The sequence below is a fragment of the Manis javanica genome, chromosome 3 (genome assembly GCF_040802235.1).
Source record: "Manis javanica isolate MJ-LG chromosome 3, MJ_LKY, whole genome shotgun sequence".
Lineage (NCBI taxonomy): Eukaryota > Metazoa > Chordata > Mammalia > Pholidota > Manidae > Manis > Manis javanica.
The window spans coordinates 165,023,863-165,040,529 of record NC_133158.1 but is presented as its reverse complement, the minus strand read 5'-3'; the positions used below and the strand labels follow the sequence as shown (position 1 = coordinate 165,040,529).

The 16,667-nt window shown below is 48.5% G+C and overlaps 1 protein-coding gene across 1 annotated transcript in view; it reads right to left on the bottom strand.

Annotated features, from left to right (window-relative positions):
• The window catches only part of GRK7 (G protein-coupled receptor kinase 7), a 33,386-nt gene extending 17,941 nt beyond the window's left edge, over positions 1-15,445 (bottom strand). The window contains exons 1-3 of the mRNA XM_073230435.1: positions 14,807-15,445; positions 13,761-14,514; positions 12,066-12,503 (exon numbers count right to left, since the gene is read on the bottom strand). Of these exons, the coding sequence (XP_073086536.1) occupies positions 12,066-12,503; positions 13,761-14,372 (1,050 nt within the window). The 5' untranslated portion in view covers positions 14,373-14,514; positions 14,807-15,445. The remainder of the gene's footprint in view (positions 1-12,065; positions 12,504-13,760; positions 14,515-14,806) is intronic.
• Between the last annotated feature and the right edge of the window lie 1,222 nt (positions 15,446-16,667).

Here is a 16,667-nt window from a genome sequence, read left to right as displayed (position 1 = left end):
TGGACCAGGTCAGGCAAGACAAAGTATACCCAGCATTGCATGGCATCAAGCATCAGATCTCACAGGATTTAGCCAGGCAGTGGCTGCCCCCTCTCCCATTGTCCCCCAGAGGGGCAGCAAGAAGTCCATCTATCACAGCCATGGCATGTATATTGCTTAGTCCCACCAAGGCCACTTGTCACTTACAAGTGTCTAGACTTTGAGGAATGTGGACACACTAAGTTGGGATCAGGATCAGAGCCAGTCTGTTGGGACCTGTGCAGATACCCCCTGCACTGCTCTTACTGTTGGATACTGGCTTCCACAGACCTAGTAACTATTGTCACTCTCACCCCGGGCCCATGGGACCTGAGTGGCAAGACACAGGCTGGGCGGATTCTGCACTCTGAGTAGTCCCAGTATGGCTCTGGACAGTAGTGAACTGTGAACTTGACAGTGAGAACAGGGAGGGGCCTTTGAGTGGGGCTGAGAGGGCACAGTTGACATAATAGTTTTAAATCCATAAACACGTGTGTGCGCCTGCGTGCGCACGTGCAGGATCCTTTCAAGGTCAAGGTCACGAGTAAATCATCAGCTCCCACTGAATCTGAGAAGTTGGCAACCTTAAATTCCAACCTTAGAAGAAACGCTGGTGTCATGCCCCTGGTGTGGCCATTCTGGCCTTGATGACCCGGGCTGGGAGAAGGAGGCAGAAGTGGAGGCTCTGTGCGTCTTTCGGAGGCAGCGGCAGCCCAGCCCAGCAAACGGGCCAGCCGAGCAAGAAACCGCCCTCGAATGCCTCTTCCCCCCAGCTCATCACAAACCAGATCCACTCGACAGCAAATCCAAACAGAAGAGGGAATCAGAATGTACATCTTTTGTTTGCCGTGGCAGGAGAACTGTTGAGCAGGGGAAAAAAAACAAGCTGAGCTTGGCGCTATCAGCTGTTTCCTGGGGCTCCCTCCTTCCTTCCCCGAGGGGGTCCTGGCCGCTTTGTTCTCATTCCCAGCTGCTCCTCTGCGCCTTTAAGCGGTGGCCTTTGCAGACCTCGGAAGAATGCGGCCCGAAACCCCAGGGGACTTAGTTCCAAGGCTCCGCCCGCGCGCTCAGCCCCAGGCTGCAGCCTGCAGAGTGCCGTGGGCACCGGGGCCTGCTTGGGCCCTGCCGCCTGATCACTTTCTCCTAGCCTCTTCCTGGGCCAGGAGCGCGAGCCTCACCAGAGCCGGCTCCCTGCTCTTGCGGACACTCTTGAGAGAGCCCCGACGGGAGACCCAAAGAGGGGTCCCTGCAATAATGCTTCCCGCAGCTATGCAGCCTGGAGACCCTCCACGGAGGTTCAGATCCCAGCTCTTATCGGTCATTGGCTGGTCGCCACTCTCCCCACCCCCACCCTCTGCCAGTTACTAAACCTCCAGAGCCTCCTGGCTCTTTGCTCATAGGACTGTGTTGAAGATTAAAGTGATAAGACACACTGAGTGCCTCCCCAAAGCCTGGCACATAGCACGCCCTCAATAGGTGTTAGTAACCATGGTCACCAAGCCTGTCTTCTGGTTGGTTGTCTCAGGGCAGCTACCCAAGAAGAAAAACTCAGAAGCATCTTAAGACTCCAGCAGACCGAAAGGCAGGGAAGGCCTAGCACATGGGCAGAGATCAATAGCTGTGACCCTTCCACTGGTGTATGTTCTTTAGTGGTTTCATGTTCCCTGAATCTGCCCAGCATCAGGCTAAGGCATATTTTCCATGGTGCCTTTAAAACGCAGAATAAAACCGCAAGCGAATCTCCATGTGGCTGTGCGGCAGGAATACGTCAGCATATGCCTGCTCTGCTCAGCCTAGAGGTGAGCTGCACCCTCAGCCACTGCCCACTCGGTTGCAGCCATGGGTCCTGCTGGTTTCCTGCGCCACTCAGAGAAGAAAGCACGACTACAGACTCCACCTGAGCGGCTCCAGAGCCTGTCAAGGCAGAAACAAGGCACCAGTGGGGAGTGTGACTGAGGGGACTGGCCTCAAGTGCTTGGCTCCTTGTAGAATATTTCTTGAGTCATTTCTTGAGTGCCTACCAAGGGGCTGACCCTCGGCTAGGCATTTATCTACCTTGTTTCTTAATCTTCTCTTCAAACCTAAGAGTCAGGCAGCATAAAAGAGGCTCAGAGAAGAGGCATGACCCACCTGGGCTCAAGCGCAGCCTAAGAGGCATGTCTGTGTCAATTAGAAGCTGCTCTGCATAGCTTGGTGCATGGAGCACCAGCTGGCCTCCTATCTCACTGTCCCTGGGACCAGGTGCCCTGTGTGATCAGGTCAGCCTGTGCATCTGTACGCGACAACCATAGTAGGAGGCAGAATGAGGACTGGCACACTTCTGCTTCTTCCCTCTGGGTGATCCTGAACACCGTATTTCATCAGCTGCCTGTGATCTGAGTGGCTGCTCTGAGCTTCCAACATGGGAATATATCAAATTAGATCACGTGGCAAACTTCTGTTCACTGGTTCGCATCCTGCCACCCCCTGCAGACGTCCTGGCTCTCTTTCTTCCCGCCTCCACAACTCACTAGACAATGTGCCGGCTGACCTGCCCAGTTCCCAGATCCTATGCAACGCTACCCTCCTGTGCAGCCCCATCGTTTTCCTGAGTGTCCTTCCAAGGCTGATTTTGTCACTTCCCTGCCTGAAAGCCTTCAGTGGCTCCCCATCACCTTTAGCATCAGGATCAAATGCTCTTGTCTGACTCCTCCAGCCCCCTACGGCTTGACATCTGCTACACTTTCCAGTTGTAGCTTTCATCACCCCTCCCACCCTGTGATTTCACATTCTAGGCGCTGCAGAGGCACTCTGTTCTGTGACTGAGCCCGGGCGTCTCCTGCCAGGCCTGTCCCTGGGCCAGGGTTTCCCACAGGGTACGGTGGACACTGTGGATCAGAAGGTTCTTGATGGAGCCTGTCCTGTGTGTTGTAGGGTGTTTAGCACATCTCTGGCCTCTACTGCCTAGATGCCAGTAATGGCACTTCAGTCATGGCAGCCGAAGGTGCCTCCACACTGTCCAACTCCCCTGAGAGCCACAGTCACCCTCATTTGAGGACTGCTGACCTGTGCTCATCCCTTTGCATAGGTCAGCATCCCATTCTTCCTCTTCACCTGCCTAGTTTCAGTTTGCTCTGAAAATCTCAATTTGGTTGTCATTTTCTCCTGGATGCCCTTCCTGACCCCTGACCCCTGACTCCAGGTGCACCAACTCGGGCAGCCTTGGTCTCAGGTTATCACTGCGCGTTGGCTTGTCAGTTTCTTCCGCATCATGGCAGGCATGTGTTAGCTCAGTTCCCTGTGCTCAGTGCCCAAGTCGGTACCTGTGACACCAGCTCACCTAAGAAATCACCCTTGGCACCACTCTTTCTCTCACCCACATCCAAACCATCACTGAGGCCTGTTCATTCTGAAATCTCTTCCCAGTTCATACACTGTGCCCTGGCTCCACCCCTGCCCCCCACCCCACTGCCCGCCATCGTGGGCTGAGCTGCCAGCACCTCTCACCTGGATTATCAATGACCACAATCTGCCTGAATCCCCTCTGACATGTTCTCACCTCCGATGGAGTTATTTTTTCAAAACAGGCTTTTACTTGACCCTTTGGTACAATCTTTTCAGAGGCTTCCAGTGCTCTTAAGCAGAAGGCCAAAGCCCTTCACACAGCCTGTAATGGCAGGTTTGGTCTGGCCCCTGCCACCTCCCCAGATTCATCTGAACCACATTTCCTCCTGCTTAGTGCTTTTCATTTCCTGCCTTCCTTTCATTTCCCCCAAGCAGCAGGTGCTTTGCTCTGGCTGTTCCCAGTGCCTGAAGCGCTCTGCCCCACCTGGAGCGGATGCTGGGGACTCTGCCCAAACCCCTCCTCAGGTCCTGGCCTCCGCTCCCCAGCTGCTGGCACCAGGGACAGCCTCCAATGCAGTTGGGCAGGGCCCTGTGCTCAGAAGCAGCCAGGTGCAGGGTGAAAAGCTGTGCGGAGGCTGTCTTGACAAGTTTGTGAATTTGCATCTTGTAAATTAAGTCCAGTGAGATGATGGAGCATACACCTGGCGCTTGGAGCCTGGCCTCGCACAGTCCTGTCTCCCACATGGGTTACTGCCTCCTAGCCATGGGTTCCTGGCTGTTTGCTCCCCACCTGACTCTGCTCAGCAACTGTTGTTACCCTATGTCCCCTTTGGGGGCCTGAACTCGGCTTCAGGGAGCGTTGGAGTGAGGCACAGGCTTCCTCAGGTCTAGTTGTGGGTTGGGGCCCTGGGTGTCTGTGAGATTCTCCACTGCTCATGTATCTGAGCCTGAAGGAGTATGACTTTAAAAAGCAAATTAAAAAAACACCATGGATTGTTGAAAGATTGATCATGGAAGAAAGGAGAAAGCCTTTTCCTGATGTTTGAATGAGAGGGCCCCAGATTTTCAGTTCACAATGAACCCGGAAAATTATATAGCCCCCTGTGGCTGGTGCGGTTGACTGCTGATGTCTCACAGAGGCACCCCTCCCAGCGGATTGCCTTCCGCAGCAGGGAACTGCCTTGTCCACGCTGCCCCCTGCTGGCAGCTGGCCAAGGTCACTAACTGGCTTATGGAGTATGATAAAAAAGCCCAGACCCCACTTGAATTTTGGACAACGCTGAAGGGCCCTTCCAACTCCAGAGCTCGCTGAGGGATTGACCTAGTCTGCTTCATTGTGGTCAGTGTCACCCTCTGCCCGTCCTGCCGTCCGCATGTGTGGGTCTCCTAAGAGAACTCCCTAATAAATTCTCCACATATAAATAAATCTATCTGCAGAGTCTTTTTCCAGGGAACTCAGCTTAAGTTCACCCCAATTCCTTTGCTGAGTGAATTCCCATCTGTCCTTCTGATATCAAGCACGTCGCATTTCCCCTGCGGCTAACTCTCTCATCCTCACATGGTTAGTCAAATCCTTGGAGAGCCCCACGGACCACATCTTCACAGCACTCATCATAATAGAAATTTTACATCCCTTTGAGTGAGTATTAAGTTTTCTCTCCCCCCTTAGACAGTGAACTTCATCAGGGCAGGAAATCATGTCCATTGTTTGCTCATTCTATCCCTAGGTTTAGCACAGTCCTGGCATGTGGGAAATGCTCAGTAAATACATGTTGAATGAATGAGGGAGGGAGTGAATGAATGAATGACTGCCTTTTGAATGAAGGGATATTAAAAATGATTCTAAGACTGTCATGAGTATTTTTTGAAAGGTCTTAACAGTGGTAAATACTTAGAGAATGGATTTGAAGTTTTTGTAGTAGTCAAAAGTCACTAAGAACCAAATTTAATGATGGTTGGTGGAGACCAACGTGTGACCATGAAATAACCAGAATGCCTCTCTTCTGTGGCTCTTAAACTGTTTCTCAGAAGTAAATTCTCAAAGAGAAAAAATTCTGGAGCAGGGTCATGACTGTGCTGTACTTTGGTGTTAACTTGTGATGAAAAACACTCTGAGATCTTATAAAAATCACTTATTCAGTGTGTCTTCAGCATTCAGAGTTCGGAACAATAGAAGTGTCAGAATAAATATAGAGCCTGACGTCTGTCACTCAGCTCCTCTGAACGGGAGGAGTTGAAGACTTCCAGGCAGGACAAGGTAACCAAGCATGTCACAAGCGTTCGGGGCACTGTTCTAACTTCATTCCCATTCCTGACAAAATAACAAGTTGTAAGGATTCATGTCCCATGAAATCTGAGGGTCACTCTTCCCCACATAGAATGCTGAATTTGAAAGATCCCAGCCTGAGCTCCCCTTCCCCATTTTCCTTTTGTATTTTCCTGGAGTCTCTAAAAAGTGATGTGGGTTAGTTTTATTGTGTGCATGTGGATGTTGGCTCAGAACTGGCAGGAGTGCCTATCATGTGTATTCAAAGTGAACACAGACAGTGGCTGGGACCGTGTGCAATTATACTGTGCCTATACATGGGAGGCTGGCTCTGAGACATTAGTCACATCGTTCCCTGTGTAGGTGGGAGCTCCTTTCTGAAGCCTTAACTCTGTCAGAGTTTCAGCTAGGCTTCTGGTTGGTATCCGTATCAGACCAGAATGAGGCAGATACGCTAATGTCATCACATGCACTTAGTCAGCCTGAGTTTACTGAGTGGAAAGCCTTTTACAGCACTAAAAACCATAGGCCATGTTCTGCCCTGTGTGTGAACTTAAGGTGGAGTGGGAACCATTAAGTGCTCTTGAATCTGATACACCCGGGTTCATATCGCATGCCAGTGATGGGACTTTGGATGGGTAACTCGATCTCTCTATCTATAAAATGGAGCTAATAATAGTTCCTACCTCATAGAATTATTTTGTAAAGGATTTGATTAAGGGGGCAGAAGACTTCCAAACTTTTCAAACCATTGGGGTAACAGCAGTTTTTAGGGGCATCCACTGTTTTTGCCTATCTGCCATCCTTCTCTCATACTTTTCCATCCTGATTTTCCTTTGGAGAACACATTCCTCTGTTCTCTGTCCATGAGACTAAGATGGACAGACCTCCCCCTGGCTCCTGGGAACAGCAGTGATCTTCTGGCTGGAATTGGCTGTAGTTGGGCATGTCCTGAGCTGTCCATTGAGAGTCTTCCCTGGGAATTGTGAAGGACCTGTTTGTAAAGAAGTGTTTTCTCTCCATGGGGTTGCTCATCTGGTAGGCTATATGTGGATCTGGCCTCGATGTGGGGAGCTCCTGCTTGAGAGTGAGGCCAACACTAACGAGAGCAGAGCTGGGAAGCAGAGGGAGAGATTCCCTGGGACACTGTTTAGATGCCTGGATCAAGCCAAGTCTCTGGGATCCTTAGTTATGTAAACCATTAATTTCATTTCCTTAGATAAACTTCATTTTGTCCCATAGGAACCCTGACCAATAGTGTAGTAAATCATAACGACTTATTCCCTATGTTAATCTTTTGAGTTGCCAAACCTTTTTCTCCAAATAATTCAAAGACTATCTCATAGAATCATAAATTCTTAGAGATTAAAGATTTCCTGAGTTGGCAGGCACAGCTGGGACAGGAACGTTTTAAGAGAGGTGTGTCCAGATGTGGGAACTGATGGAGCCCAGGTGAGAGGTCAGGGGGCTGAGTTCTGGACATGAGACTGTTCAGAGGCCAGGGCCCTACCTAAACCCTCATTACCTCATGGGTGGATCATTACATAGCTCCCTGCAGGTTCCCCACCCCCATGTCCTTCTCCTTCATCTTGTATAAAGTCAGAGTCATCTTCCTAGAGAATCACCCTGTCCATGCCACTCTCCTGTTGAAAAACTTTCAATGGCTTCCTACTGCCTATAAAGCAATGTCCAAAGTATTTCACCTCACATCCTGCAATAGCCCATAAGAGCCTCTCTAGGGAGGTTGAGTTTCTGCCAAGGAAAGGGTTACACTTGGAAGAACCAAGCCCGGAGTTTCAAAGTCAATTACAGCCTCAAGTTCTATAACATGCAGTAGGCATTCCGAGCCCTGTTGGGAAGAAAAGCTCTGTTGCTCTAACGATGTCCAGCACCCTCCTATCTTCTCAATTAATTTTGATGCTATCATACAAAAAATCTTTCCACTGGCTACCTTCCTTTATTTATAATTTATATGAGTTTTCTTATGCTGTGTGACAAATTACCACGACTTAGTAGCTTAGAACAACACCCATTTATTAACTCACAGTTCTGTAGGTAGAAGTTTAAGCATAGCATGGCAGGGTTCTTTGGTCAAAATCTCAGAAGGTCAAAGTTAAGGTGTCTGCCATACTGCGTTTTCACCTGGAGCTCAGGATCCTTTCCCAATTCACATGGCAATGGCAGCATTGAGTTTGTTATGGTTGTAGGACTGAGGTCTCTGTTTCCCTGCTGGCTGTCAGCCAGAAGCTGCTCTCAGATCCTAGAGGTCACCTACACTTTGCCACATGGTTTCTCCATCTTCAAAGCCAGCAATGGTATATTGAGGGCCTCCCATGTTTTAAATTTCTGACTTCTGCTGTCTCTGACCTCCATACCCATATTTAAAGAACTCATATAATTAGATCAGGCCCACCTGCATCATTTCTCTCCTGATTAGTTCAAAGTTAACTGATTAGTAACCTCAATTACATCTTCATAATCTATTTTGCCTTATAATGTAGTAAAATCATGGGAGTGACATCTCATTATATTCCCAAATCCTGCCCACACCCAAGGGGGTAGATTATAGAAAGGCAAGAGTCATTGGAGGTCATCTTAGAATTCTGCCTATCACACCATTGTAAGAATTATACTCTAGCTTTAATGCCCATGTGAGTTAAGAAGCTGAATGAGATTTCCTAATCCTTATCAAAAGTTTTTTTCTGGGGGCTGGTGTGACCGATGTCATCGACTCACCCAACACCTAATCTCACTCCCCTTCTCTCTTACCATCGCCTATAATGGGTGGAAAAGGAAAAAGTCTATTTGTCACGCTCCTTTGCAGCTAGAGGTGAACATGTGGCATGTTCCCAGCCAATGGTATGTAAACAGAAGTCTGTTGATATTGCTCTTTTCTCCATCTTTCTTCTGTCCTAGAATGTGGACTTGATATTTGGAGTTGCAAAAGTCACCTTGTGGCAAGAAGGGAAAGGCCAGGGGATTTTTCCAGAGCGCTTGGCTCTGGAATTGTTGGGAGTCTGGCATTCTGTTATTTGTAGCAGGAAGCAATCCTGACTTATGCAAGACTACTGAGTAGCTGAATGGGAAGAATCCAGTCGAGTCTCCATAGCCGTGAAGCCTCACCTCTTCTGGGAGGACAGGACAGTCAATGCAGGTATCAACCTTTATAATCAGGGTGATAGTTCCTTCTTACCTTCTTCATAATGTTCACAGGAATTCTTTACATAGCATCTTGACATCAAAACAATGCTAATGGTTATTACTAAAGCCCTATAAATATTTCCTTTTTCATTTCTTCTGTGAAATGTTATGAATATAATGACCTTAAAACCCAGTTGGGGGCCAGTTACACATGTGAGAGCTACAGTAACATTCTGTGAAATGTTATGAATATAATGACCTTAAAACCCAGTTGGGGGCCAGTTACACATGTGAGAGCTACAGTAACGGGGACTCTGAGGGGCTTTTCTTAGCTATGCAGGAGGGTAAACAGTGAAGGAGGGAGGCTTTCCTTTCTTCTCTCTTTTCTTTTTATGGCTTCCAGTCTTACTCTCTGACTCTTCCCCTACCCATCCTGACAGTCCCCTGGGCTTCAGTGGCAGGCCTGGGGACTGAGGCATAAATCTTCTTAGAGAGAGCAAGTGGTCTAAACCCTGAAGTTTAGTCTCCAGAGACAGAGAGTACTCAGGACAGGCAAAAGGGCCGAGGTCTCTAGGCAGTAACTTTTTCACCGAGTGCATTCATTATGGTGGACAATATCAAGGAGGCACAGGTAATTTCCTGCAGGCCCCAATAGAGCTGGAGAGCTGAACACAGGGGCCACTGAAGGAACTGTCCTTAAAAATTCTGTTGGCCCATAAACAGAGTTGGAGAAGGAAGGATTTTTAAGACAGAGACAAAGCTATGTGTCTCCTAAGTCTCCATCAAGGTGGAGTTATATCACCAATTAGCATGACACATGCTTATGGGACACTTCAAAGGAACATTTCTACTTTGCATAATTGACAACATGAATTTAAAACCACAAAGTAAAGAACTTTGTTTTTTTCATGCATAGACAGACATGGATTCACAAAATCCTGTCTCCACAGAAAGGACCCAAGGAGGCAAACATGCTGCCTCCCCCCATCAACCTGTTGCTCCTCCCCACCCACTTAGGGGACAGTGTCATTGAGGCCCTCCTTCCTCATTGGCCTTTTCCTCGGCTTCTCCTCCATAATTCACTCTCTTCCCTTCCTATAGCGTCATCACTTTCTTGCCTGGCACTTATCTCAGCATCTAAATCTGACCCCCTTAAAACACCATCCTCCTCCCCGTGACCCCCTAGAGTGATCAGCCTTCCTCCTTAGTCTTACTCTCTACTTCCAGGCCAGCCCAACCTCCACCATTTGAGTTTAGACCTTGAAAATTGCTCTCACCCAGGACACTGTGGTTCCCTACTTGCCAAATCCCAGACTGTGTGACCTCTTTGTAGCATTTGGCCGTGCTGACCACTCTCCTCCCTAAAATCCTCTTCTCCTCTGGCTTCTGTGGCAGAAGCTGCTAGTTATGCATTCTATATCCAGCCTTTCTTCTTCCTTATTAACTAGTACTCCTCTCTCCTACTCCAAAAAAAAATGTTATTTATCAGGCTCCCCTGAAGACTGGTGCGGCCAGATAATAGTTCTAGTTAATGAGATTTTAATGGAAGCTGTTCAGAGGCGGGTGTCCATGCAAGCTCTTTAAAGGGAGGCACACTTGGCTGCTCTGCACATGCTCAGTTACTCCTGACCCGTCCTCCTTTCTCCTGCCTGGAACATAGACCTGGTAGTTGGGACTAGAGCAGCCATCTTGCAACACACGGAAAAGGCCAAGATCACGAGGCATTGAACCCGTCATCCTGCAGCTGCTGAACTAATGCCACCCATTGCTTGTCTCCACCATACTGTTACATAAGAAAAATAAACCCCTTTGCTTAATCCACTATTTGTGTTTTCTTTGATGTGCTACTGAAATTAACCCATAAATGATCCAGCTTCCGTGACTACGCCACTCCTGCCTCTAGTCCTCTTCTTTCACCTCTTCAAGGCTCTTCCCCAGTGCCCCCTGCATGGTGGTGTTCCTCAGCTTCTGTCCCAAATGACTCAGGGGTGCCTGATTTTTTCCCCAGCCATGCTGACTCTAAATTCTGATGTCCAGCTCAGAACTTTCTCCACAACACTAGACCTATAGGTCTAAATATCCAGTGACCAGCTCCACCTACTTGTTGCATATATGACACAATCAACAATTGAACAATTGAACTTGCCAGCTTTCCTACCATTTTACTGTCCTTCTGGTCATGGGAGACAGAGACCATCCCCATCCCTCACCATCGTACCCAGCTGGTCCTGAAGTCCCATTAGGTCTCTTTCCAACAGCTCTAATTTCCTCCCTTTTCTTCAATCCTACTGTCTTAGACAAGCAGGTCCCCCCATCGTGTCTCCCTGATCCACTGCCCTGGCCTCCTCTGCCTCCCATCTGCAATCCAAACTGGTCTTCTAAAAATGTAGATCCACTCATGTCATTCCCATGTCTTCACATCATCTAAGCCCCACACATCTTGTCAGCACCCTGACATGACAGCCATATGAAATCACCTGCTATTTCCCAGACTTGCCATGATTTTTTTTTACTTCCTTGCCTGATTGTTCTATCCACTTTATAGGTTGGAAACTGTGCAAAAACAAAGTTTTATGTGAATATTTAAGAACCTGACTTGGGCCCTTGTCTTCCTGGGGATTCTCCTACTCTTGTGCACAGAAACTCACCTGTAAAGATCTGTCAGAATCCCAGAGATGTTGTATTGTTCATTTAGCATAACTGCTTAATTATATTTCCTTTTTTATCAAACAATTTTATGCAAGACTCTTTGAACCAAATTGATCAAAATAAACCTCCATATATTTTTCATTTAAAATTCACCTTTATCCAATATAAAACAGTCCCCTATTCTGCACTCAGCAGAGAACATTGACTTTAATGTGCTAAGTGTTAGGGGGTTGTTCTTTTTTTTAAGAGTTTACCTCTTAGGATCCTGGAATTTTAGGGTCCAGACCCTAAAGTTTTTCAGAAGAGGAAATGAAGGCTCTATTGTCTCTGGAACATGACACCAGGGAGGTAGTTATTAGTGGAACATACCTAGACCCTGACTGTGGATTCGGCTCTTTCCATCTCACCATGAAGGCGCCCAACCATCTCTAACGCACGGAGGAGGCTCCCCTCTGCCCCTGAGAGGACAGCAGAGCACTCGCAAAACAGCCAGTGGAGCTAATCCTTTCTCCCCACTCCACTAAGGCAAGGTGACAACATAAGGGCTTTAGGAGAAAGGAAATGAGAAGGATCATATCCAAGACTGTTTGCCCTGGGAGTAGAACAGCCCTCTGCCTTTCTCTCCGACCCTGTGCCCCACCCTTGGGGCAGCTGGAGAGCCACTCACCCTCTGGGTGATGGGCATGCCATCCTGGATGTGCACCGCGAGCCCCAGATCAGACAGCCTGCAGTTGCCAAGGTCATCCAGCAGCACGTTCTCAGGCTTCATGTCCCGGTAGACGATGCCGAGGGAGTGGAGGTGCAGCACAGCACAGGCCATCTGGGCTGAGTAGAAGACCACCCTGCTCATGGCCAAGCCCCGCGTGCCCACGTTGTAGATGTGGAACTTTAGGTCTCCCCCATTCATCAGGCTCATGACCAGGCAGAGATGGGACTTGCTCTCAAAGGCATAGGCCAGAGACACGATGAAAGGGCTGCTGACCCTCTGCAAAATCTCCTTTTCCAAGAGAGCCATTTTCTCACCATTTCTTTTCTTCAGCCGCTTCTTGTCCAGTTTCTTACAGGCATACATCTTACCAGTGTTTTTCACCTGGACAGCACATACCTTAAGGAAAGAAGAAAAGGGAGAGGCAGAGGTAGAAGTAGAAAGCATGAAAGAGGAGAAGATGATGATACGGGGCTGGAGGGGCAGAAACCAGCCAAGGTGAGAAGACAGCAGGCTTCTGAGACAGCAAAGCTGGAAGGACGAGGGGTTCTTCAAGGAAGAGCTGGGTCTGCAGTGAGGTACCACGTCACCTCCACTGGGCGAACCATATATTTTTTAAAAAAGGGAAATAACAAATGTTGGTGAGGACGTGGAGAAGTTGGAACGCTCAGGCATTGCTGGTGGGAATGTAAAATGTGGACAGTTTCGGTGGTTCTCAGAAAGGTAAACACAGTATTGCCCTCTGACCCAGCAATTCCACTCCTAAGCATACACGAGAGAAACAAAAACAGGTGTTCAAACAAATACTTGCACGTGAATGTTCACAGCAGCACTCTTCACAATAACCAGAAGATGGAAACAACCCAGGGTCCATCGAGGTGGATGGATCAATGAACTGTAGTACAGCTATGCAATACGATATTATTCAGCCATAAAAAGGAATGAAGTTCTGATACACGGGTCTCCAAAACATTATGCTCAATGAAAGAAGCCAGACACAAAAGGTCATATACTGATTACATTTATATGAAACAATAGTATAAGCAAATCCATAGAGACAGAAAGCGGACCAGAGGCTCTTAGGGGCTGGGGTGAAGATGTCGTGGAGCGAGAGGTGACGGTCACACAGCTTTACAAACATATTAAATGCTACTGAATTGTACACATAAATATGGTTAATGGCTAATTTTATGTTATGTGACTTCTACCTCAAAAAACTGTTTTCTACTTAAGAAAAGAAAGTGGAGCACAGCGGTGGTACAAAATGGACTCTCAGCTTTACTTCAATTGAGTGTTTTTCTTAGATATCTGAAGTTTTCCCTGGTTACCTCCATTACCACAAGTGAGGGGAAGATACCCCTCATTTGTTACTATCATTCTCCTAGGTGTCCAGGCACACAGTGCGTCCCTGGGGCAGACCCCAGGGTACAGAGTCGTTGCCAATTCCATATGCTGCTTGCCTTTCTTATGCCATTCTCCTTTTATTTCACGTGGTGACCAGAAAGAAGAGGTGAGAGCGAGCTAGGAATTCTTCACATGTAGGTAGCTCTAAGTAAGTTCCCTTGAGACTTAAAAAAAAAAAAAATAGGCAGAGGTAAACAAAACCCCTTTTACACTGCGCGTCACCTTTCAGCCTGGCTGTTCTGAGACACTTACCTCTCCAAAACCCCCTTTGCCCAGCACTCGGAACTCAGTGAAGTACTTGTCGGACACGGGCTGCATCTCGAAAGCTTTCCACTGCAGAAACCTGTGGTAGAAGGGGCTGGCCAGGAACTCCTGGAAGGGCTGGTCCTGCAGGAAAGCCATGGCCTCATCCTTGGCCAGTGCCACCAGGGCCACTTGCTCCTCCTTGGTGGTGGCCGCTTGGCTCTTGGTGGCCAGAGCTGGGCTGAGGAAGGGGTGCGGGTGCCCTGGGGCGGAGGCAGCCGTGCAAGTGGCCACAAGCCCCTGCAGCGTGCTGCCCTTGGCAGGCCCCTCCTCAGCCAGCTCCCAGCTCTGCAGCTCCTCAAGGAAGGCCGCTGCCTCTTGGTACGGGGGCACCGTGCCCAGGAAGTCCCGGAAGAGGCGGCGGCCGATGGGCTGCTGCTGGCACAGGCTGCTGAAGTCGAGGGGCAGGGCCTGGCGGAGCTCGGCGCAACTCTGCGGCCCGGGCAGCACCAGGGTCCGGCGCCGCCGCTGCAGCTCCCTGCTGTCGCCATCCAGGGTCTTCCGGGCCTGCAGGTAGGCCGTGTTGGCGATCAGGTTGTCCAGGCCCCCCAGGTCGACCATTGCTGAGCACAGGCCGTGCCCCCAGGAAAAGAAAGGAAGGATGGAGGGCTGTGGTGGGACTTGGCCAGGTTTGGGGAACAGCCGGCTGGCTTCCGTTCCGGGAGTCACAGAGATTTACAGCAAGTCTCCCAGTCTGCAGGTGCTGAAAGAGGGTTCTCTTGTAAGAAGCTTTGCTGGCTATGTATAAACGGCCAGGGAAGGGCACATCACAGGTCACGGCGCCACCCCCCAGGGGAAGCAGCCAGACACCTGCAGGGGCTTCTCGCTATTCAGGAGCCTTTCTCCGTACGCTCCTGCTCCCTGGAAACACAGCTACCAACTTCCAGAGGAAGGGAGTCACAACAAGGTGGTATATTACTTGTTGTGGACAGCAGTATTTGAGACTGTGTCTAATCTTACATGTTTCCTACCTGGCTCGGACTATGTGAACTTACTGTAATGATAGATCAGGAAGAGGAACTGAGAGAAGCAGGGGAGGTTTCCTTCCTTGTGTCTAGCAGTCAGACGCAGAGCAGGTCGCAGAAGGGGATGCCCTTAACTTCGAATCATGAGACGTGTTCCCAGAGGTCCTCAGGGACTCGAGTTGCGCCCTGAGTGGCTCTCCCGCAGCCGGATGCACCCCGAGAAGTCCGCAGGGACTGCCCAGCTCTGGTCTTTCGAGGAGCCTGAGACCTGCAGTACAAGGGTTAGAAAGGAAGGAGGGGTCACCTGGACCCACGCGAAGTGGGTCGTCCCATGAAGTGACAGGAGCAGTAAAAGTGCACCAGTGTGACGCAGCTCCCAGGACACAGTCCGCGGAGCGGGATCTGAATACGAAGGTCCCTGCGTTGAGCCCCAGACCAGTGAGGCTTCAAGCATGTCCCCTTGACATCCCTGCAAAGCCAGGAAGCTTACGCCCGTGGAGATCTCTCAGAGCTGCCCCAGACCGTGACTTCACAAAGAACAGAAATCGGTTTAGACAGAGATCAGCCTAAGAACCTCTGCTCCAAAAATAACACTGGTGTCCTACAGGGAAAGAATATGCAGGCTTTTTCTCCACAGAGTAAGGCTTAGACAGCTTAAAAACAAAGTCATTCAGTATTATGTCAGAGTGTTTCAAAGGGGGAAAAAGAAAGAGGAAGGAGGAGGGGCAAAAAAGCTGGTCAGTCTTTTTCCAAACAAACAACACCTAGCACACACTGTCCAAACATTGCCACAACCACCTTGGTCTGCCTGTCGGAGCCTGCCCACTGTTCCCCAGGGTCGATACACACTTGGCCTCGCGCTACTAGGAATTATGTAATGAACTCGTGGGTGCCGTTTGGCCTCGCACCACTGCACTAGAAACCTCCACCCTCGTGGCAGACGTGGATGAGCTACTCCAGTGGCCACTGCTCAGAGCCACACCATCTGCTCTGAATCTCACACAAGAAATGCTGGTACATTTTTTTGTTCTTGATATGTCATCCTGGGTCCACATTTCTGAGCAGTGAAAAATCAGCCAAAGACCCTCTACAGAGGAGGAAACGCCTTTTCCCATGTTTCTTACGAATACAGTGGCCATCTGACAAACGCCCTCAAAGTGCAAAACTTTGAGAACATGGTAGAATTGTCGTCACACAGATATTTAACCTTATCACTGAATGCCTTTTCACTGATAAATGAGTATATGTTATGAACTGCTTGATTCTGCTTGCAGTAACCCTTTCCTTTCTCACCAGTAATCCCTTCACCCAGCATTGTCCAATAGAAATATTCAAAGCCACAAATTAAATTTAAGATTTTCTAGTAGCCACATTAAAAAGGTAAAAAGAAACAAGTGAAATTAACAACATTTTATTTCACTTAAATATGCCAAAAATTATCATTTCAACATGTAATAATATAAAAGTTGCTAATGGGATAGTTTACATCCTTTTTTGTGTCCTGATTTTTCAGGATATGGTTTGTTTTTGACACCACAATTCTCAGTTCAAAATGGTTACATTTCAAAAGCTCAGTGGCCACATGTGGCCAGTGGTCACTTTATTGGACAGCACAGACTTAACCCTTCTTTACTCAGCTTTGCCATTCATAAGTAAGAGGACGCTTGTCTTGTGTTTGTTTTCTAATCAGTAATACGACACACCATCTGGGAAAAAAACTCACTCATTAATTAGAAATTAGCTGACTGATGAGAACAGAATTCATCTGTTTGAAAACAAAGTTTAGAAGTTACAAAATAACTATGTATTGCCTACTGGCAATTTTCAACAGAGTATCATTACTTTTAAACTTTCATCTACCTGAAAAAAAAAAGACCCTATTTAAAATGAA